Here is a 20896-nt window from a genome sequence, read left to right on the forward strand (position 1 = left end):
CATAAAACAATAAAAGATGTAAACTTCCAGGCGGGGCTGGATAATTTTTATAGGCACTATAATAATCAGGCACTTGGCATGCGGGTGTGCTTTGGTCAGAGCACGGTGCGCGGGCTGGGTCGGTCCTTTCGCTGATTCCCAGTGCAGCTTCCAGACGCTCCATGTTCTCCCTTCTGCCTCCTCCAGGCCAAGAGCTCATCGTGCCTTTTAATTCTTTAGATCCCTCTGTAATCATAACCCAGCCCCTCCCTCCATCTTGTCCATGGTGCATGATGCAGGGAGTTTCCAGCCATCCTCTGACTCTGTGCTTCATGGAGTGTAAAACCCACCCACTCTCCAATTTTAAAACCCCACCCCATCCCTTAAATACATCAGCTTCTTGTCTTCCTCAGGCACTTCCCTGGGGCCAGGGATGACTTGTCTTCCATTCCACGGCTTTGGGCTGGTTGATGAGTCTCTTGCAGGATTTGCTACACAAGGGGCAAGAAGGTGGTTGAGAGTGTATATGGAGCTCTCCATCTCTCTGTCATAATTCATTATGCCCTGTGTCGTATGGCATGGGCGACCATGGTCTTTCCGTGACCACGATTGTTCTCGTCAAATTACTTCTGCAGAAGTGGTTAGCCATCGCCGCCTTCTGGGCAGTGTCTTCACAAGATGGGTGACCCCCACCAGCCGTTATCAATGCTCATCAGAGGTTGTCTGCCTGGCGTCAGTGGTCGCTTTACCAGGACTTGGGATGTGCACCGGCTTCTCGTACGACCATCCACCAGCTGCTCCCATGGCTGGGGGACTACACCTTGCCCAAGGGTGACCGGTAGGCTAGCGGAGGGAAGGAGCTCCTTTGGTGGAGATGCATTCCCATCCCGTCACCCTAAACGACTAGGATTATTAGCGATGTTTGCAACCACTCAGCTTTCAAAGGCCATGAGCCATTATTCCTTATTCATCATTGCCCTATTTTTCTTTGTGCTAATTATTTTTGTAGCTTATGCTAATTTAATAATTTTGCTGTCTTTGACTGGGCAATATGAAGGGTTAGCTTACTTTGTTGGTCAGAAGCTGCTTCTGCCGTGCCTGACGTTGACTATCCTATCGATGGGATGCAGCAGGTCTTTTCTATCACTTGCCTTGTGTGCTGTGGCACTGGTGTCCGGTCCTGGGCGCCTCAGGGCAGGTGAGAGAGAGACTGGCGGGCTTTCCTTTGTCTCCAGGGGTTCACTGAGGTGAGCAGTGCTGAAGGTTGCAAGACCCTGTCGACATTGATAGTGTAAGGCGCTGAAGGTCCGTTTCCCTTGCTTGGCGGAGAGATGAGCGGCCTCGGTTGCAGCAAGAACTAGGCCTTCAGCCGCAGGCTTGCCTGCTGCTGTGGTCCAGATGAGGAGGTGCCGGAGGCATTATAGCATTGCATTTGTGCTCGATTGGGAGCTGGCCTCTCCCATTGGTGCTGCCCTCCAGTGTTCGATCAGGGGAATGACAGGCTGAATTGGAGTGAACTGTACCATCAGTTGGTGGGACACGTGTACATGTGTGGTATATGGTCCTGGGTGCCTCAGGGTAGGTGAGAAAGACTGGCAGGCTGTTTTTGTGTGAGTTTTGTTTTACTTTCTGTTTTGAATGTGGCTGTGTATGTGTTGCATCTTTTGTCCCAGAGGCTGTATCCATGTATGAGTGAGTGATAATTAAATTTGATTTGAACGCATGCTACAGATACAGAAAGGCCCACATGCACTCTTGGCTAAGTATCTGTCGAATGTTTAATTTTGTAGTTGTGTAACCTGGGGAGACTTAATGGAGTACCTGTTGAGTTTGAAGTGTTACTGAACATTTAGTGGCGTAGTTCCTGTTATTTAGGGTGACTTAGATTGAATATTTCATTGTTTGTCTGTAAATAAATGGTTAATGTTCTTATTCTGTCTCTTACCAAACCCATGAACTTGCTTCCTTTCTTATGACAGACTGCTGCAAAGCAATTAATTTTACACACACGCATACACCACCACACCCCCAAACTGGGGGACAGTCACACGCACACAGAGACCCTTACCAGGGGACGGATGGGCGCACACACTGACCGTCACCGGGGGATGGACACGTGCGCACTTTTCTCTGCCCTCTTTCCTGTAGATGGGTGGCTAGAGCGAAACCTTGACATTCCTTGTCTCGCTTGTAAGGCACTCTATAAAGCTGCAGCCTTATTCTTTATACTTTGCGGTAACCTCGGCCGAGGCTCAAACTAGCGACCTTCAGATCACTAGACGAGCGCCTTAACCACTTGGCCATGCACCAACACAACCTACCACCAAAGATTTCTTTACTACCCTTCCCTCCCCCTGGGTTTTCTGCAGGGGTCGATTCCCCCCTGTGATTCTCTTGTCCATTCGTCTCCCTCCCGGCACTTGTCCCTGCAAACAGCCCCAGTGTTGCACCCTGCCCACTCACCTCCGTTCCGGGCCCCAGGCAGTCCGTCCAGGTGAGGCAGCACTTCACCTGCCAATCTGCCGGGGCCCTCTATTGTGTCCGGTGGTGCTCCCGATGCAGCAGCCTCTACGTTGGTGAGACCCGTCGTAAATTGGAGGGGGGCTTTGTCGAGCACCATCTCAGCATCTGCCCCAAGCCGGACTTCCCACTGGCCAAATGCTTTAATTATGATTACCATTCCCGTTCCAACACGTCGCTCCATGGACTCTTGTCCCAAGATGAGGACATCCTCGGTGGAATAGCAACACCTTGCATTCTGTCTGAGTAACCTCCAACCTGATGACATGAATATTAATTTCTCCCAGTTTAAAAAAAAAGAACTCTTTCTTCCCCCACCTCCCGGTTCCCCACTCTGACCTTTAACCTCTTCCTCACCTGCCCATCATTTCCCCCTAGGTTACCTGCTTCACTTTCTCCCATGGTCCACTCTCCCCTCCTATCAGATTCCTTCCTCTCCAGCCCTTGACCTTTCCCACCCACCTGGCTTCACCTCTCACCTTTCATCCAGCCTCTTTTCCCCTCCCTCCACCTTTTTGTTTATTCTGGCATCTTCCCCCTTCCTCCTCGGTCCTGAAGATGAGTCTCGGGCCCGAAACATCGACCATCTATTCATTTCCACAGATGCTGCCTGACCTGCTGAGTTCCACTGGCATTGTTTGTTTGTGTGTGTGTGTGTGTGTCTGTCCGTCCTTGTATGATTTGCTCTTTTTCCAGGCCTCAGCGGCATTTAGTTATGTTCAAGGCATACTAAGAATGTAAGCTGTTATTAGCCACTGTATGATATAGCTCTTTCTTTTCTTCCCGCCTCTCTTTGACATTTATCCTGCATCAGGCAATGGACCGCCCGTCCCCTTGCCGCTCTCCGTTGCCGTGCGTTCGGTAACGCCGGGGCCTGCCACCACATTAGCCGGGACAGCGCTGGGTGCCCGGCTCCGAGGACCACCCCCGCCACCAGGAGAAGAGAACAGAGAGGTAACGTCACTGCACCGGGCCGGGCGGACGCGTTCCCCGCTGAAATATGAATAGACGCGGCTGTAAAATCTGAAAACCACAAGCGCTGGCTTCAGAGGAGTGAACGGCAGTTGTTAGTCCCTCAAGTGCCGGCCCCTTTACTGGGGCGGCACGGAAGCGTAGCGGTTACAACAGCTGCTTTACGGTACCGGCGATTAGAGATCGGGGTTCAATTCCCGCTGCTGCCTGTACGTTCTCTCCGTGTCCTGGTGGGTTCCTTCCGGGTGCTCCGGTTTCCTCCCACGATTAGGTTAGGGTTTGCGAGTTGTGGACGTGCTAGGTTGGCGCCGGACACTTGCGGGCTGCCCCCAGCGCATCCTCGTACTGTGTTGGCTGTTGACGCAGAATGACGCATTTCGCTACATTTCGAAGTACATAAAGCTAATCTCGAATAGAGTCGTCGAAAATTACAGCACAGAAACATCCCTTCGTCCCATCTAGTCAGTGCCAAATCATTTAAACTGCCTATTCCCATCAACCTGCGCCAGGACCACACCCCTCCATACCCCTCCTATCCATGTACCTGTCCAAACTTCTCTTCAACATTGAAATCGAGCTCACATCCACCACTTGTGCTGGCAGCTCGTTCCATGCTCTCACCACCCTCTGAGTGAAGAAGTTTCCCCTCATGTTCCCCTTCAACTTCTCACCTTTCACCCTTACCCCCATGAGCTCTGTTTGTAGTCCTATCCAACCTCAGTGGAAAAAGCACCTCCTTCCAGACCATATCCCTCCGCTCCCCTCCCGTTCAGGTACTGGTCCGAACTCTCTCCAATGTTACAGTTGAACCTGCATCCACCAGTTCTGCTGGCAGCTCATTCCACATTCGCACCTCCCTCTGTAGAAATTTCCCCTTAAAATATTCCCCTTTCAACTTAAACCTATGACTTCTAATTGTAGTCTCACCGAACCTGAATGGAAATAGCCAGCTTGCATTAACCCTGTCTGTCACCTTCATAATGTTATATACCACTATCAAATCTCCTCTCAAGGAATAAGATCCTTACCTATTCAACCTTTCCTTGTAACTCAGGTCCTCCAGACCTGGCAACGTCCTTGTAAATTTTCTCTGCACTCTTTCGATCTTATTTACGTCTTTCTTGTAAACCGCACACGGTACTCCAAATTGGCCTCACCAATACAACTTCAACATAACATCCCATCTCTGTGCCCATACTTTGATTTCTGAAGGCCAATGCGCCAAAAGCTTCCTTTACAACCCTATCTACCTGTGACGCCACTTTCAACAAATTATGAACCTATATTCCCAGATCCCTTTGTTCTGCCACACTTCTCGGTCCCTGCCGTTCACTGTACCGTTCGTTGGTCCTACCAAAGTGCAAAACCTTGCACTTGTCTGCTTTAAATTCCATCTGCCATTTTTTTTTCCAGCAAATTTTTTCCAGCTGGTCCAGATCCTGCTGCAAGCTCTGATAGTTTTACTCGCTGTCCACTGCACCCCCAATCTTGGTGTCATCTGCATATTGGCTGATCCAGCTAACCACGTTATCATCCAGATCATTGAAATAGATGCCAAGCAATAACGGACCCAGCACCGATCACTGTGGCACAGGCCTCCAGTCAGAGAGGCAACAATCTTCTACTACCACTCTGTCTTCTCCCACAAAGACAATGTCTAATCTAATTTACTACCTCATCCTAAATGTCAGATGACTGAACCTTCTTGACCAGCCTCCCATTTGGGACCTTGTCAAATGCCTTGCTGAAGTCCATCCACTGCCTTGCCTTCATCCACTTTCCTGGTAACTCCCTCAAAAGAAAACACTAAGATTGATTAGACACTTTGAGAGACAATAGGTGCAGGAGTAGGCCATTCAGCCCTTTGAGCCAGCACCACCATTCACTGTGATCATGGCTGATCATCCACAATCAGTACCCTGTTCCTGCCTTCTCCCCATATCCCTTCACTCTGCTATCTTTAAGAGCTCTACCTAACTCTTTCTTGAAAGAATCCAGAGAATTGGCCTCCACTGCCTTCTGAGGCAGAGCATTCCACGGAACCACAGCCTTCTGTGTGAAAAAGTTTTTCCTCAACTCTGTTCTAAATTGTCTACCCCTTATTCTTAAACTGTGGCCTCTGGTTCTGGACTCCCCCCAACATCGAGAACATGTTTCCTGCCTCCAGCGTGTCCAATCCCTTAATAATCTTATATATTTCAATCAGATCCCCTCTCATCCTTCTAAATTCCAGTGTATACAAGCCCAGTCGCTCCAATCTTTCAACATATGACAGTCCCACCATCCTGGGAATTAACCTCGTGCACCTACGCTGCACTCCCTCAATAGCTATAATGTCCTTCCTCAAATTTGGAGACCAAAACTGTACACAGTACTCCAGGTGTGGTCTGACCAGGGCCCTGTACAGCTGCAGAAGGACCTCTTTGCTCTTATACTCAATTCCCCTTGTTATGAAGGCCAGCATGCCATTAGCTTTCTTCACAGCCTGCTGTACTTGTATGCTTACTTTCAGTGACTGATGTACAAGGACACCTAGATCTTCTTGTACTTCTCGTTTCCCTAACTTGACACCATTCAGATAGTAATCTGCCTTCCTGTTCTTGCCACCAAAGTGGATAACCTCATATTTATCCACATTAAACTGCATCTGCCGTGCATCTGCCCACTCACCCAGCCTGTCCAAGTCACCCTGCATTCTCATAACATCCTCCTCACATTTCACACTGCCACCTAGCTTTGTGTCATCTGAAATTTGCTAATGTTACTTTTAATCCCTTCATCTAAATCATTAATGTATATTGTAAATAGCTGCGGTCCCAGCACTGAGCCTTGCGGTACCCCACTAGTCACTGCCTGCCATTCTGAAAAGGACCCATTAATCCCTACTCTTTGTTTCCTGTCTGCCAACCAATTTTCTATCCATGTCAGTACCCTACCCCCAATACCATTTGCTCTGATTTTGCACACTAACCTCCTGTGTGGGACCTTATCAAAGGCTTTCTGAAAGTCCAGGTACATTACATTCACTGGCTTTCCCAGAGGCTAGAGACTTAAAAGGGTCATCAGGGGCAGCTTCATGCAGAGCATGGTGAACCTTGGGAACAAGCTTCTAGGCACTTTAAAGCCGTCTGGATCAATATGTGGATAGGAGAGGTGTAGATGGCAATTGCCCAGATATGGGCAGATGGGACTAGCTTGCTGGGCAACACAGTCAGCGTGGATGAGATGGCCCAAAGGCTTGTTTCCATGTTGTATGACTTTGGCTGTCCCATTCGGAGATGCACTGGGTAGTCAAAACTGCCCAACCCATCCCTGGCACCAGCCTCCTCGCCATCAGGGACAAAAATAGAGACGGGTGCTGGAAAAGGGCTAGTAACGTCATGAAGGAGCCCACCCACCCTGTTCATGGACTGTTTGCCCTGCACCCATCAGGGAGGAGGCTGTACATAGCATACACACCAGGACCACCAGACTCAAGAACAGTTCATTTCCACAAGCAGTGAGGCTGATCAACACCTCCACCCATTAACCCACCCCTCCACACACCCCAGCCACCACTACTTTCCATTTCCTGTCAGTCACCTTATGTACAAGCGCTCTTGGGGTTTGTTTTTTTTTTTTCTGTGCTGCATCGGATCTGGAGTAACAGTTATTTTGTTCTCCTTTACACTTGTGTACTGGAAATGACATTAAACAACCTTGAATCCATGACCCGGCCCAAATGTCTTCTAAATGTTGTATGTACCCACCGCTATAACTCCTTCTGGGAGCTCGTTGGACATACCGACCACCTTCTGTATGATGGGAGAAACTTCTCTCTCAGCTCCCCTTTAGTTCTTTCCCCTTTACTTTTGGTCTAGTCTGTGGCCAATCACCTTTCATGTCTGACGTTATTGGAAATGGAGGAGAGGGTTGTGCCCTCCGGGATCTCTGCAGAATTCCCCTCTTGCTCCACATACATGCCCATCAAACCTCCTGTCCACTCTCTCTATGCTGCTTAACATCTCGACGGGACTTCAAATAATGGACACGAAGAGGACGTTTCCTGTAGTGGGGGAGTCTAGGACCAGAGGACACAGATAGAGTGGATGTGGAGAGGATGTTTCCTATAGTGGGGGAGTCTAGGACCAGAGGGCACAGATAGAGTGGATGTGGAGAGGATGTTTCCTATAGTGGGGGAGTCTAGGACCAGAGGGGACACAGAGAGTGGATCTGGAGAGGATGTTTCCCGTAGTGGGGGAGTCTAGGACCGGAGGACACAGATAGAGTGGATGTGGAGAGGATGTTTCCTACAGTGGGGGAGTCTAGGACCAGAGGGGACACAGAGAGTGGATGTGGAGAGGATGTTTCCTATAGTGGGGGAGTCTAGTACCAGAGGACACAGATAGAGTGGATGTGGAGAGGATGTTTCCTATAGTGGGGGAGTCTAGGACCAGAGGACACAGATAGAGTGGATGTGGAGAGGATGTTTCCTATAGTGGGGGAGTCTAGGACCAGAGGACACAGATAGAGTGGATGTGGAGAGGATGTTTCCTATAGTGGGGGAGTCTAGGACCAGAGGACACAGATAGACTGGATGTGGAGAGGATGTTTCCTATAGTGGGGGAGTCTCGGACCAGAGGACACAGATAGAGTGGATGTGGAGAGGATGTTTCCTATGATGGGGGAGTCTAGGACCAGAGGACACAGATAGAGTGGATGTGGAGAGGATGTTTCCTATGATGGGGGAGTCTAGGAAAAGAGGACACAGCCTCAGAATACAAGGATGTCACTTTAGAACAGAGGCGAGGAAGAATTTTGCTAGACCGGGGGCTCCCGACCCTTTTTTTGTGCCATGGACCAATACCATTAGCAAAGCGTCAGTGGACCGCAGGTTGGTGGCAAGTGCTCGACACGCAGTGTGGTGAATCACAGAACAAACAGAATACAGAAGAGTAAAGACAGGAACAGGCCCCTTTGCCCACAGTGTTGTGCCAAACCAGCTGAAAAGTAAATCAAACTCACCCCCCCCCCCAAAAAAAAGCTCATCCATATGCCTCCATCTTCCTCGCATCCACGTGCCTATCCAAACATCTCTTAAAAGCCTCTAATGTATTTGCCTCCACCACCACACCAGACATCCACCACTCAAGAGTAAAATAAACTTGCCCCTCACATCCCCCTTTGAACCTACCCCCTCTCGCCTTCAATGCATGCCCTCTGGTGTTAGACCGTAGGAATTGGACGCTGTCTATCTCTAATAATCTTATAAACCTCTATCAGATCTCCCCTCAGCCTCCAGCGCTCCAGAGAAAATAACCCAAGCTTACCCAGCCTCTCGTGATAGCACACACCCTCTAAACCAGGCAGCAGCCTGGTAAACCTCTTCTGCACCCTCTCCAAAGCCTCGACACCCCTCCTAATGAATCTCTGGCATTTATTGCTCCAGGTGGCTGTGGAAGCCAGGCCAATGGTTATGTTTAAAGTGGATGTCATTAGTAAGAGTGTCAAAAATTGTGAGAAGGCAGAAGATTAGGGTTGAAAGGGAAAATGAGTCAGCCATGATCTAATGGCAGAGCAGACACGTTGGGCTGAATGGCCTAATTCTTTTCCTATGTCTTGTTTCATACCGTGAAGTTGTTTACAGCAACTGTTAATGTACCCATTGTGTTGGCGCGTGGCCAAGTGGTTAAGGCGTCGGTCTAGTGATCTGAAGGTCATGAGTTCGAGCCTCGGCTGAGGCAACGTGTTGTGTCCTTGAGCAAGGCACTTAACCACACATTGCTCTGCGACGACACCGGTGCCAAGCTGTATCGGCCCTAGTGCCCTTCCCTTGGACAACATCGGTGGCGTGGAGTGGGGATAGAACATAGAATAGTACAGCACAGTACAGGCCCTTCGGCCCACAATGTTGTGCTGACCCTCAAACCCTGCCTCCCATATGAGCCCCCCACCTTAAATTTCTCCATATACCTGTCTATACTTGTAACATGGGCAACTGCCGGTCTTCCATGCATCCTTGCCCAGGACTGTGCCCTGGAAACCTTCCAAGGCGCAAATCCATGGTCTCACGAGGCTAACGGATGCCTACATAATTAACGTACCCACTCATCTTGGGGATGTGAGAGGAAGGTGGAGCTCCCTTAGAAACCCACGAAGTCATAGGGAGAAAAGGGATTTAATGGATTAGTTTTACTTGCCCCAGGTACAGTCCATTGAAATAGCAAAACTCAATGAAATGTTTGCATCGACGACCTACACAGTCCAATGATGTGCTGGGAGCAGCCCACAAGTGTCACCACACTTGGGGTGCCAACCTAGCATGCCCACAGCTCACTAGCTAACCCTAACCCGCACACCTTTGGACTGTGGGAGGAAGCCTGTGCGGTCACAGGGAGAGCTTCCGAACACCTCGCAGACAGCTGCCGCGCAGAGCGTGCGGACTCCGCACTGCTCCGTGCCTGCATCACCATCTTGCCCTGCGACCGGGCTCATTCGCCTTAACCCCTGCCTCTTGATTCAAATGGTTTGCTAAAATCAAATCCCTTTTACGTTCCACATCTCTTCCTGTTTCTTCTTAACTATTCATTTCTGGAACGCCGTTTCTAATATGTCAACCCTGCCCTCAGTCCCAAACTCCCCCACCAGCAGAAACTGTTTCCCTCCATTTGAGCCAGATCTTTCCCTCGATGTCGCAGTTGAGCTGTTGAGTGGACCAAGTGTAAGAGTCCAGGGAGGCATCCGGAGCCTCTGCCTCACAGCGCCACAACCTGGGTTCGATCCTGAACCCTTGGTGCTGTCTGTGTAGCTTACATGTTGTACCTGTTGCTTGGTGCATTTCTTGATAAGGTCTTGATTAGTTTTCGGCCAATGGGACTCATCAGCCGTGGTTGGCAGCTCATCTAGGAGCAGGAAGGTTCTGTTCTCAAACCCCCCACCCACTGCCTTGCGGTTAAACCCACTCAAGGGGAAGGCTTCAGCAGTGAATCCAAAGCTGGAGTCCCCAAAGCCGGCCCTACATTGAGTTCGACGTTGGCTGTCAATACCTGCACCGCGTCTGGTGCCAAACTCTATCGGTCTCTGCCGTTCCCTTGGGTTCAGCAGCTGCGTGGAGGGGGGTGGCCAGCTTGCTGTCCACATCGTGCGGCCCTGGGTATCGCGTAGACAGCTAGGATGCAGCATCCACGCTCGGCCCCCTTGGTTAGTAAGGGTGCTGAAGGTTAGGGGAGAAGGCAGGAAAATGGGGTTAAATGAGGCATGGCGGAGCAGACCCTGGTCCAATTCTGCCCCTGTGACTTATGGTACTGTTTCTTCCCTATCTCGAAGCCGTGTGGATTGATAGGTAACTTGCCCCCTAGTGTGTTGTGGTTTGCGGGGTGGGTGTAGAGTTAATGAGAATGCGGGGTAAATTTTAAAGATAACATGGACTGTTATAGGGTTAGTAGTTGGTGTTGGCTGGCCAGAATGGCCTCCAGGCCAAAGGGAGGAAGCTCCTTGCTGGCCAGCAACAGGGGTGATCTATTAGGTTTATCAATGTAACGCATTTTATTTTGGAGATACAACATGGTAACAAGCCCTTCCAACCCGACGAGGCCATGCTGCCCACGAGGAGTTTGTACGTTCTCCTTGTGACCGTGTGAGGTTGGTAGGTTAGCTGGTCAGTGTAAATTGCCCCGTGACTAGGCTAGAATTAAACCGGGTTCACTGGGAGGCGTGGCTCGAAGGGCCAATTCTGCGCTGTAGCTCAGTAAATAAATTAACCCGCTAACCTGCCTGTGTGGCTTTGGGATGTAGTAGGAAACCTGAGCACCCAGAGGAAACCCACATGGTCACAGGGAGAAGGTGCAAGCTCCCCAGAAACAGCCGCGGGGATTGGAACCCCTATCGCTGACTCTGATCTCCCCTCTTGTTCTCAGCCCATCCCACACCCCTGCAACTTAAAATATCACTGATTTTTGACACTGCTCGGCTCTGACGGAAGATGGGCGAGATTAGCTTTATTTGTCACAAGTGCAGAGAAATGCGTCATTCTGCGTCAACAACCAACGCAATGTGAGGATGCGCTGGGGGCAGCCCACGAGTGTCCGGTGCCACAATCCACTAACCCTAACCCTACAGTTGCAAGAAAAAGTGTGAGAAACCCTTTGCAATCAACCTGGCTTTCTGCATTAATTATTCATAAAATACAGTCTGATCTTCATCCTTTGACAAACTCGATCTGCCTAAACTAATGACACACAAACGATTGTACTTTTCGTGTCTGCGAAAAAGTATGCGAGCTCTTGTATTTAATAACTGGTAGAACCTCCATGAAAGGTAATATCCTCCACCAAGCGTTTCTTGTCGGAGACCCACGAGGACACAGAGGATGTCGCGGGCCCTGCAGTAGATTCGTGCTGCACTACCGTGCTGCTTACCCTGTAGGTGTAATTGTCTAATTGCACACACTGGTTATTATGTGAGGAGGTGGACTCTGTGGAATTGGGTAACTGAAGGTTCCTTCACAGCCTCAGAGTAGAGGATCGTCCTTTCAGAATGGAGATGAGGAGGAATTTCTTCAGCTAGTGAGTGGTGAATCTGGAGGCCAAGTCACTGGGTATACTTAAGCCAGGAGCTGATAGATTCTTGATAGGTCAGGGCATGAAAGGATTCGGGGAGAAGGCAGGAGATTGGGGCTGAGAAGGAAAATGGATCAGCCGCGATGAAATGGCGGGGCAAACTCTGATGGGGCAAATGGCCTAATTCCGCTCCTATATCTTACTCACTTGCAGGGCGACGACACGGGCCCTGGACCAAAGATTCCCCAGGTCCTGGAGAAGATTCTTCAGCTGAAGGAGCAGCGCCAGGTGGAGCTGACAGCAAACTCTGAGGCATTGGGTGAGCCGAACCCGAGTCTGCTTCCCTGCAGTCCGCACGCTGGGCAGATCTGAGCACGGGTTGGGGCTGATCCGCGTAGGATCCGTTAGCTGGGCCTGCCTGTGCTCGCTATCGGACATGTGGAAGTTGGTGAGATGAGATGGAGAGGGGAGCTCCTTTGAAAGTCAAGTTTATTGTCATCAACGTGAGATTCTGCGGCACTGGAAATCCAGAGCAACGTGCTCACACTCGTCTATGAGGGAATAAATAGTTGGCCTTTGAGGCTGAGATCTTTCATCAGGATTAGAAAGGAAGGGAGCAGAAGCTAGAATAAAAAGGGGGGGGGAGAAGTACAAGCTGACAGGTGATAGATGAGACCAGGTGAGGGGGAAGGTGGGTGGGTGGGGGAGGGGGGGGGTGAAGTGAGACACTGGGAGGTGATAGGTGAGACCAGGTGAGGGGGAAGGTGGGTGGGTGGGGGAGAGGGGGGATGAAGTGAGACACTGGGAGGTGATGGGCGAGACCAGGTGAGGGGGAAGGTGGGTAGGTGGGGGAGAGGGGGGATGAAGTGAGACACTGGGAGGTGATGGGTGAGACCAGGTGAGGGGGAATGAAGTGAGACACTGGGAGGTGATAGGTGAGACCAGGTGAGTGGGTGGGGGAGAGGTGGGGGTTGAAGTGAGACACTGGGAGGTGATGGGTGAGACCAGGTGAGGGGGAAGGTGGGTGGGTGGGGGAGAGGGAATGAAGCTGGGAGATGATGGATGGAAGAGGTAAAGGGCTGAAGAAAGGAATGCTCTCCACTGTACATCTGTAGAAATTTGCGAGCGTCTTTGATGGACCCGATCTCCCGAAACTCCTGAAGAAGTATAGTGGTTGGCATGCCTCAATCGTGATTGCATCAATATGTTGGATGCAGTCGATCCTCTGAGACATTGACACCCAGGATGAGGACTGTTGTGTGTCCTCCCAAATTCCTCCTCCTGAAGTCCTCAGCTGATTCGTGGGTCTTGCTGGAGGGCGAGGTTGTTGTTCGTGGCTCCTCATCTAAGTGAGAATGTGCTGGCATAAGAGAGGGTGCGGAGGAGGCTCACGCGAATGATCCCCGGAACAAAAGGGTTAACACATGAGAAGTGTCCAGATTCAGGTTTAATATCACTAGCATCTGTCGTAAAATTTGTCGTCATGAGGGAGTAGTACAATGCAATATGTATTTAAAAACTGTAAGAAGTATACAAATTAAAATGTTAAATAAGTGGAGAAAAGAAATAGTGAGGTAGTGTTCATGGGTTCATTGTCCATTCAGAAATTTGATGGCAGATGGGGAAACGCTGTTCCTGAATAGTTGGATGTGTGTGTCTTCAGGCTCCTGTGCCTCCTCCCTGATGGTAGAAATGAGAACGAGGCATGTCCTTGCTGGTGGGGGTCCTCAGTGACAGGTGGTGCCTTTATGAGGCGTCGCTTCTTGAAGATGTGCCCATGATGTGGCTGAGTTAAGCTTACAACTTCCTGCAGCTTGTATCGATCCTGTGCGGTGTCTTTCTCCTGCCCGTGGCCACCCCCCACTCCCCCACCCCCCCAGCCATTCCGATTGGTGATACAGCCACTTAGAATGCTCCCTGCAGGACATCTGTAGAAATTTGTGAGTGTCCTTGGTGACAGACAAATCTCCTCGAACTCCGAATGAAATACAGCCTTTGTAGCTGCGTCGGTATGTTGGGCCCAGGATAGATCCCCAGACTTGTTGACACCCAGGAACTTGAAATTGCTCACCTTCTCCACTTCTGATTCCTCGATGAGGGTTGGTTTGTGTTCCCTCGTCTTACCCTTTCCTGAAGTCCGCAATCAATTCTTTGGTCTTTGATAGCTCTGTTTCGTTCTTAAGCAAGCTAATTGCTGGCTCTAAGCCTGGAGTTTAGAAGAATGTGGTGGGAAGCCCATTGAAATCTGTGGAATATTGAAAGGCATAGAGAGTGTACGTGGAAAGGATGTTTCCTATGGTGGGAATACCAGAAGTGGGCCCAGCCTCAGAAGAGAGGGACGTTCATTTAGAATCCAGATGAAGAGGAATTTCTTCAGTCAGAGCATGGTGAATTTGTGGAGTTAATTGCCACAGACAACAGTGGGGGCCAAATCATTAGGTATATTGAAACTTGGTTAGTAAGTGTGTCAAAGGTTATGGGGAGAAGACAGGAGAATGGGGTTGAGAGGGTTAATAATTTGCCCATGATGGAATGGCAGGCCATATTCAATGGGCTAAATGGCCAATTCTTCTATGACCTGTGGTCTAGTGTTGCTGCTTGTGTCTTTACAGAAGAGGTGGAGACAGCCGTCGGAGCCACCCTAACCCCGGCCGAAACGGAAGATGAGGAGCTTGCATCGTCGCTATCGAAAAAAGAGGTCTGTCACGGCTCTAGGATGCCGAGCTAGTTCCCTGCTCACCGCTGCCCTTTTCGCCGATCCATAGATTGCACTGTGTCACAAGCACTTTTCACCCATGGGAATTTCCTGCTCCTCTTCCCATCCAGCGCTCCGCCAATACCCAATCCTTTATCTTCAAATTTAATTACCATTCAACCTTGCGTGATCATAGCCAAAAGAAACAGTGTTCCTCGGGGGCCAGGGCACATTACCAACAGGACATAGCGCACATACGGTTATAATTTCAGACAAGCATAGAAAAAAGTCACGAAGAAAATAAAATATATAGCCCAAGTCCCTGAGTGGCATGAATGGTGTGACATGGCAAGTTGAACTGGTCCAGCTTGTTCTTCCACCGAGCGAACACCAGAGGGCGGTGTGGAGCGAACACCAGAGGGCGGTGCGGAGCGAACACTAGAGGGCAGCACCGAGCCAGCGCCAGAGAGCTGCAAGGGGGTGTGGGCTGGCATCCCTCCAGAGACCTGACAAGCAACCGTCCCAGGGGTCGCGTTTAATTCCAAGAGAGTGCCGCACCATCAACATGCGTTAATGAGATAGCTGGTGGAATCTCCCTGTGCACTGAGGGTGCCTTGTGTCCCCTACTGCAAAAGTAACCGGATTTCTGATGGTACTTAACAGCCAGCGAACTACTTCGGGATCTAAACCCAAGCCTGCATCCCTTCAAATCGCAAGGGAATCGGATTAAGCATCACTGGCATATGTCATGAAATATGTTATTTTGTGGCAGCAGTACATTGCAATATATGATTTTAAGAAAGCACTATAAATTACAATAAGACATAATTTAAGTAATGCAAAAAGAGCAAAAAAAAGAATAGCGAGGCAGTGTACATGGGTTGGTTGGCCACTCGTAAATCTGATTGCAGTGGGGATAAATCTGTGCCTGAAACGTTGAGTGTGTGCTTTCAGGCTCCTGTGCCCTTTCCTTGATGGTAACAATGAGAAGAAGGCGTGCCCTTGGGTGATGGGGGTCCTTAATGACGGTGATGCTCCCAGTTATACCTTCAGGAGGGTGAAGAATTTCAAATCTTCCGAAGGCCGGAAGAGGAATGTGGGGTTTAGGCTCATGGTGGCCCTGTTCAAAATGCTCACTAGTTTTGAGTGGATTGAACAGCTGCAGGGGGGAAAAAAAGCCCTGGAGACGTTGCTAGAATTACACAGGGACCCCAGGTTACAGCTGGCCACACAGTTTGGTACACGCATCATCTAAAACCTTTGATTAGCTATCGCGGTCGGGGAGCCAGACAGAGACGCAGCTTTTAACAACAACTAAAAATATCCACATTTATATCACCACCCGTCACATCCTCACACTGAAAAAAAATCTGCCTGGCTTCATCTCTGAAGTGAGGTCTTAAGATGAGTGTAAGTATAAACAGGAGATTCTGCAGATGCTGGAAATCCAGACAGACACAGGGAAAATGCTGGAGGAACTCAGCAGGTCAGGCAGCATTTACGGAAAGGAATAAACAGTCAGCGTTTCAGGCCGAGACCCTTCAACTCCGACTGTTCATTCTTCTCCTTAGGTGCTGCCTGATCTGAGTTCCTCTAATATTTTGTCTGTGTGTTACTTTGCGATCCAGTGTGCTTACTCTATCCGCTACATCTTTCCGAGGTTGAACATTCAATTTTGGGGGCGGCGAATACAGATTTTGTTTTTTTTTCCCCAGAAAAATCGGAAACGCAGGAACAGGAAGAAGAAGAAGAAGGCAGGACGCAGCGTGGAGAATGGCGTGCAGAAGAAGCCAGAGAAAGCAGAGGTTGTGGACACTGACACGGAGGTGGAGGTGGAGTACGTGACCGAGGAGCCTGAAGTCTTCGACGCCAACTTCATCTATTTCAAGAGGATATTTGAGACCTTCAGGGTAAGTAATGGACTCGTCCAAACATAATGATGAAAGGAGATTATCTCTGTTTGTCGCATGTACATCAAGACACGCAGTGAAATGGTCCTTTGCGTCAATGATCAACGCAACCTGGGGCTGTGCTGGGGGCACCTCCGCCGCCAGCGTGGCATGCCTTCAACCTCCGAACTTTAACCTGTCCGCGTTTGGAAGGAAACCGGAGCTCCCGGAGCAGACCCACGTTGCCTCGAGGAGAATGTTTGGACGATTTAAATGCCTGGCTAGATGGATTGAAAAGGCAGGGTGTCAAGACAAGCAGCGAGGGGCAGCCCTGTTCTGCTCCACGATGTTTCCCTCGGCTCCGCAAAGAGGCTACAGCCTGCTCCGGGGCTCCGTGTCTGAGGACGCCACGGCGTTTACTTGGCTCTACACTGAACTGAGGCTGTAGCCTGCTCTGGGCCCCGTGTCTGAGGGATCTGTGACGTTTACTTGGCTCTGCACTGAACTGTGGACTGCTCTGGGCCCCGTGTCTGAGGGATCTGTGACGTTTACTCGGCTCCGCACTGAACTGAGGTTGTAGCCTGCGCTGGCTGTTCTGGGCTTCGTGTCCATTCTTTCATTCTGAATGCTGCTTCCTTGCTTTTATTGTTTGTGTGGTTTTTTTTCCTCTCCCTCTGCCCATTGGGTGTTTGGTGTTTTTTTTTAATGGGGTCTTTTTGGGTTCCTTTGTTTCGTGGCTGCCTGTAAGGAGACGAATCTGAAGGTTGTATAAAGTATGGATATTTTGATTATAAATATACTTTGAACGTACAGACAGTGGTGAGAATTGAACCCGGGTCACAGACGCTTTAAAGTGTTCTGCTAACTGCTCTACTCTCGTGCCGCCCCTTAACCTTACAAACCCAAGCCTGCTATCCTTGATTGATCTTTGCTTTTTTTGAGTGAAAGTTTACACTGCCCCTTAGAGCAGATTCCAGTGATTTTCTCATCACTGAACTTCAGTTAATTAGCCTGCAATTACTTTGTGTATCCTTCTCTTTCTGGTTAAACTGTGGGGCAATGTTAGCAATCTCGTTCTCCGGCAGGGAGTTCTGAGCATGGGGAGGACTGACAAATTACAGTTGAGACTTTTCACAATTTCCTGCTTCCGTTTTTGAAGGCTTGGCGTATATTTTTTTTTTTTTTTTTTTGGGCAACCGGAGCCTTTGTTTCAAGTGGACTGGAATATAAAAGCAAGGATGGGGTAATACCGAGGGCTTATGAGCATTGGACTGACCACATTTGGAGTATTGTGAGTGGCTTTGGGCTCCTTGCCTAAGAAGGGATGTGCCAGCGTTAGTGAGAGTCTGCAGTGTTGTGTCGAACCAGCTAAAGGGCAAATCGAAAACGCCCAAATACTAATCCCTCCTTCCTACGCCATGTCCCTCCATCTTCCTCACATCTGCATGCCTATCCAAATGTTTCTTAAAAGCCGCTACCACCGTACTAGTGCATTACAGGCACCCACCACTCTCTGAGAGAAAAAAGCTTACCCCTCACATCCCCCTTGAACCTACCCCCTCTCACCTTCAGTGCATACCCTCTGGTATTAGACATTCCAAGCCAGTGCAACAGGTACTCCCTGTCCACTCTTATCTGTGCCTCTCATAATATCAAACCTCTTATCAGATCTCCCCTCCGCTTCTGCCGCTCCAGAAAAAAGAACCCAAGTTTATCCAGCCTCTCGTGGTAGCACACGCCCTCTAAACCAGGCAGCATCCTGGTTAAGCCTCTTCTACACCCTCCCCCAAAGCCTCAACAGCCTTCCTAGAGTGGGGCAGCCAAAAGTGTATGCAAAGAAACTGGGAATGGCAAGTTACCATGAGGAGGGTTTGCTAGCTGTTGAGTCTATACTTGCTGGAGTTTAGAAGAATGGTGGGCAGGGGGTAGTTCTCATTGAAACCTGTCAAATATTGAAAGGCCCAGGATGTGAAAGGACGTTTCTTATAGTGGGGGGGGGGGGGGGGAGTCTAGTATCAGAGGGGCACATCCTCAATGGACAGGCATCCTTTTCGAACAAAGATGAGGAGTTTCTTTAGCCAGAGGGTAGTGAATTCGTTGCCACAAACAGCTGTGCAGGCCAGGTCATTGGGGAGCTTCAAACAACACACACACACACACACACACACACACACACACACACACACAATGCTGGAGGAACTCAGCAGGCCAGGCAGCATCTGCGGGGGAAAGAAAGTACAGTCGACGTTTCGGGCCGAGACCCTTCGGCAGGACTGGAGGAGAAATAGTTGAGTAGGTTTAAAAGGTGGGGGAGGGGGGAGCGAAACAAGGCGACAGGTGAAACGGGGCTGGGGGGGGATATGAATTAAAGAGCTGTGAAGTTGATGAAAGATGAGAGAGATACGGGGCTGGAGAAGGAGGAATCTGATGGGAGGGTACAGAAGGCCATGGAAGAAGGGGCAGGGTGGAGGAGTGCCTGTCGGAGGCGGTGGGTGGGCAAGGAGATGAGGGTAAAAGGGAATGGGGAAGGAGATTTGGGGGAAGGGGGTCGCCATTACTGGAAGTTTGAGAAATCGATGTTCATGCCATCAGGTTGGAGGCTACCTGGACGGAATGTAAGGTGTTGTTCCTCCAACCTGAGTGTGACCTCATGGCGACTGAGAATATTTAAAGTGGAGGTTGATAAGGGGCATCGAAAGTTACAGGGAGAAGGCGGGTTGATGAGGTTGAGTGGGAAGGTAGATCAGCCATGATGAGATGGCGGAGCAGACTTAATTGGCCAAGGGCAGGTTTCTGTGCGACATGCGCAAAATGCTGGAAGGACTCAGCAGGTCAGGCAGCGTCCGTGGAGGGGAATAAACGGTCGACGTTCGGGCCGAGACCCTTCATCAGGACCGCAAAGGAAGGGAGAAGAAGCCAGAATAAGGTGGTGGGAGGGTGAGGCGGAGCCGTGCCACATGGCAGGTGATAGGTGAGGGGGAAGGTGGGTAGGTGAGGGAGGGTGGATGAAGGAAGAAGCTGGGAAGGGGGATAGGTGGACGAGGTGGAGTGGACCGTGGACTTGAGCCTTGTGGATGGTGGACAGGCTTTGGGGATTAGGAGGTGAGTTGCTCACCGTAGGATTCCCCGCCTCTGACCTGCTGTTACTGGGTTGTGGGCATGCCGCTACCATCGTACTGGACAGCGCATTCCACGCATCCACCTCTGAGTCCATGCCGGAAGCATGGCGACACAGCGGGCTGTCTCCGGCTCATCCTCCGGTTGGTGGCCGGTGACGCAAACGACACATTTCACGAAGTTTCGATGTGGACATTACAAACAAAGCCAATCTTTATATGGTTATTCCAGTTGGGTCTCTGATCGCTGGTAATTCTCCAGGATATTGAGAGTGGGGCATTCACTGATGGAAATGCCATAAATGTCAGGGGGTGAGAGCTGTATTTTCTCATTGGAAATCGTCACTGCCTGAATGTTTATGTTAGTGTTTAGTCCAGTGATCCTCCTCGTAACATAATCAATTCAGTTCAAATGTAATTGTCATTCAACCGCATATGAATACCCATTAATACGGCCAAACGAGACAGTGTTCCTCTAGGGCCAAGATACAAAACACAATACTAACAGTCACACACAGCACAAAGCATACACAACACACACAAGATAGCAAGCACGTAAAGATTCAGTGAGATGTATAAAATGTAAATAGTGGGATAGTGTTTATGGGTTCATTGCCCATTCAGAAAACTGATGACAGAGGGGAAGGAGCCGTTCCTAAAACATTGGGTGTATGTCTTCAGGCCCCAGCATTCTGGGTGTCAGGGGTCCTTAATCACTTGCTTCTTTTTTTTTTGAGGCAATGCCTTTTGAAGGTGTTCCTGATGCTGGGGAGGCTCGTGCAACTTTCTGCAGCTTTTTCCGATCCTATGTCATGGCCCCCCCATACCGGATGGGTGACGCAGGCTGTTAGAATGCTCTCCGCGGTCTACCTGTATAAATTGGCGAGTGTCTTTGATACTGAACCTCCTCAAGCTCCTAGTGAAACCTAGCCGCTGTCGTGGCTCCCTTGTAATTGCACCGGTATGTTTTGGCCCAGATTGGTCCTCAGAGACGCGGACATCCAGGAACCCTTGAGCAGTCGAGCATTGAGGTTCTAGTCCTGCTCGTCCTTCAGCCGTGTTTCTCTACGAGCTGCACATGGGGCTCTGCTCAAAGTGCATTTACTCTTGATGTATGTGCTTGTAACCCCCAGGTTCAGCTAGCAGCGTAATCTAGGGGAAGACAGTCTCCAGCCTGGCCAATCTTGT

At 49.9% G+C, this 20896-nt stretch overlaps 1 protein-coding gene across 1 annotated transcript in view; it reads left to right on the plus strand.

Annotated features, from left to right (window-relative positions):
• Window positions 1-20896, plus strand: part of sf3b2 (splicing factor 3b, subunit 2) — a 78444-nt gene that overhangs the window by 25209 nt on the left and 32339 nt on the right. The window contains exons 6-9 of the mRNA XM_072245934.1: window positions 3314-3453; window positions 12222-12327; window positions 14621-14706; window positions 16419-16613. Of these exons, the coding sequence (XP_072102035.1) occupies window positions 3314-3453; window positions 12222-12327; window positions 14621-14706; window positions 16419-16613 (527 nt within the window). The remainder of the gene's footprint in view (window positions 1-3313; window positions 3454-12221; window positions 12328-14620; window positions 14707-16418; window positions 16614-20896) is intronic.

This window comes from Mobula birostris, chromosome 28 (assembly GCF_030028105.1).
Source record: "Mobula birostris isolate sMobBir1 chromosome 28, sMobBir1.hap1, whole genome shotgun sequence".
Lineage (NCBI taxonomy): Eukaryota > Metazoa > Chordata > Chondrichthyes > Myliobatiformes > Myliobatidae > Mobula > Mobula birostris.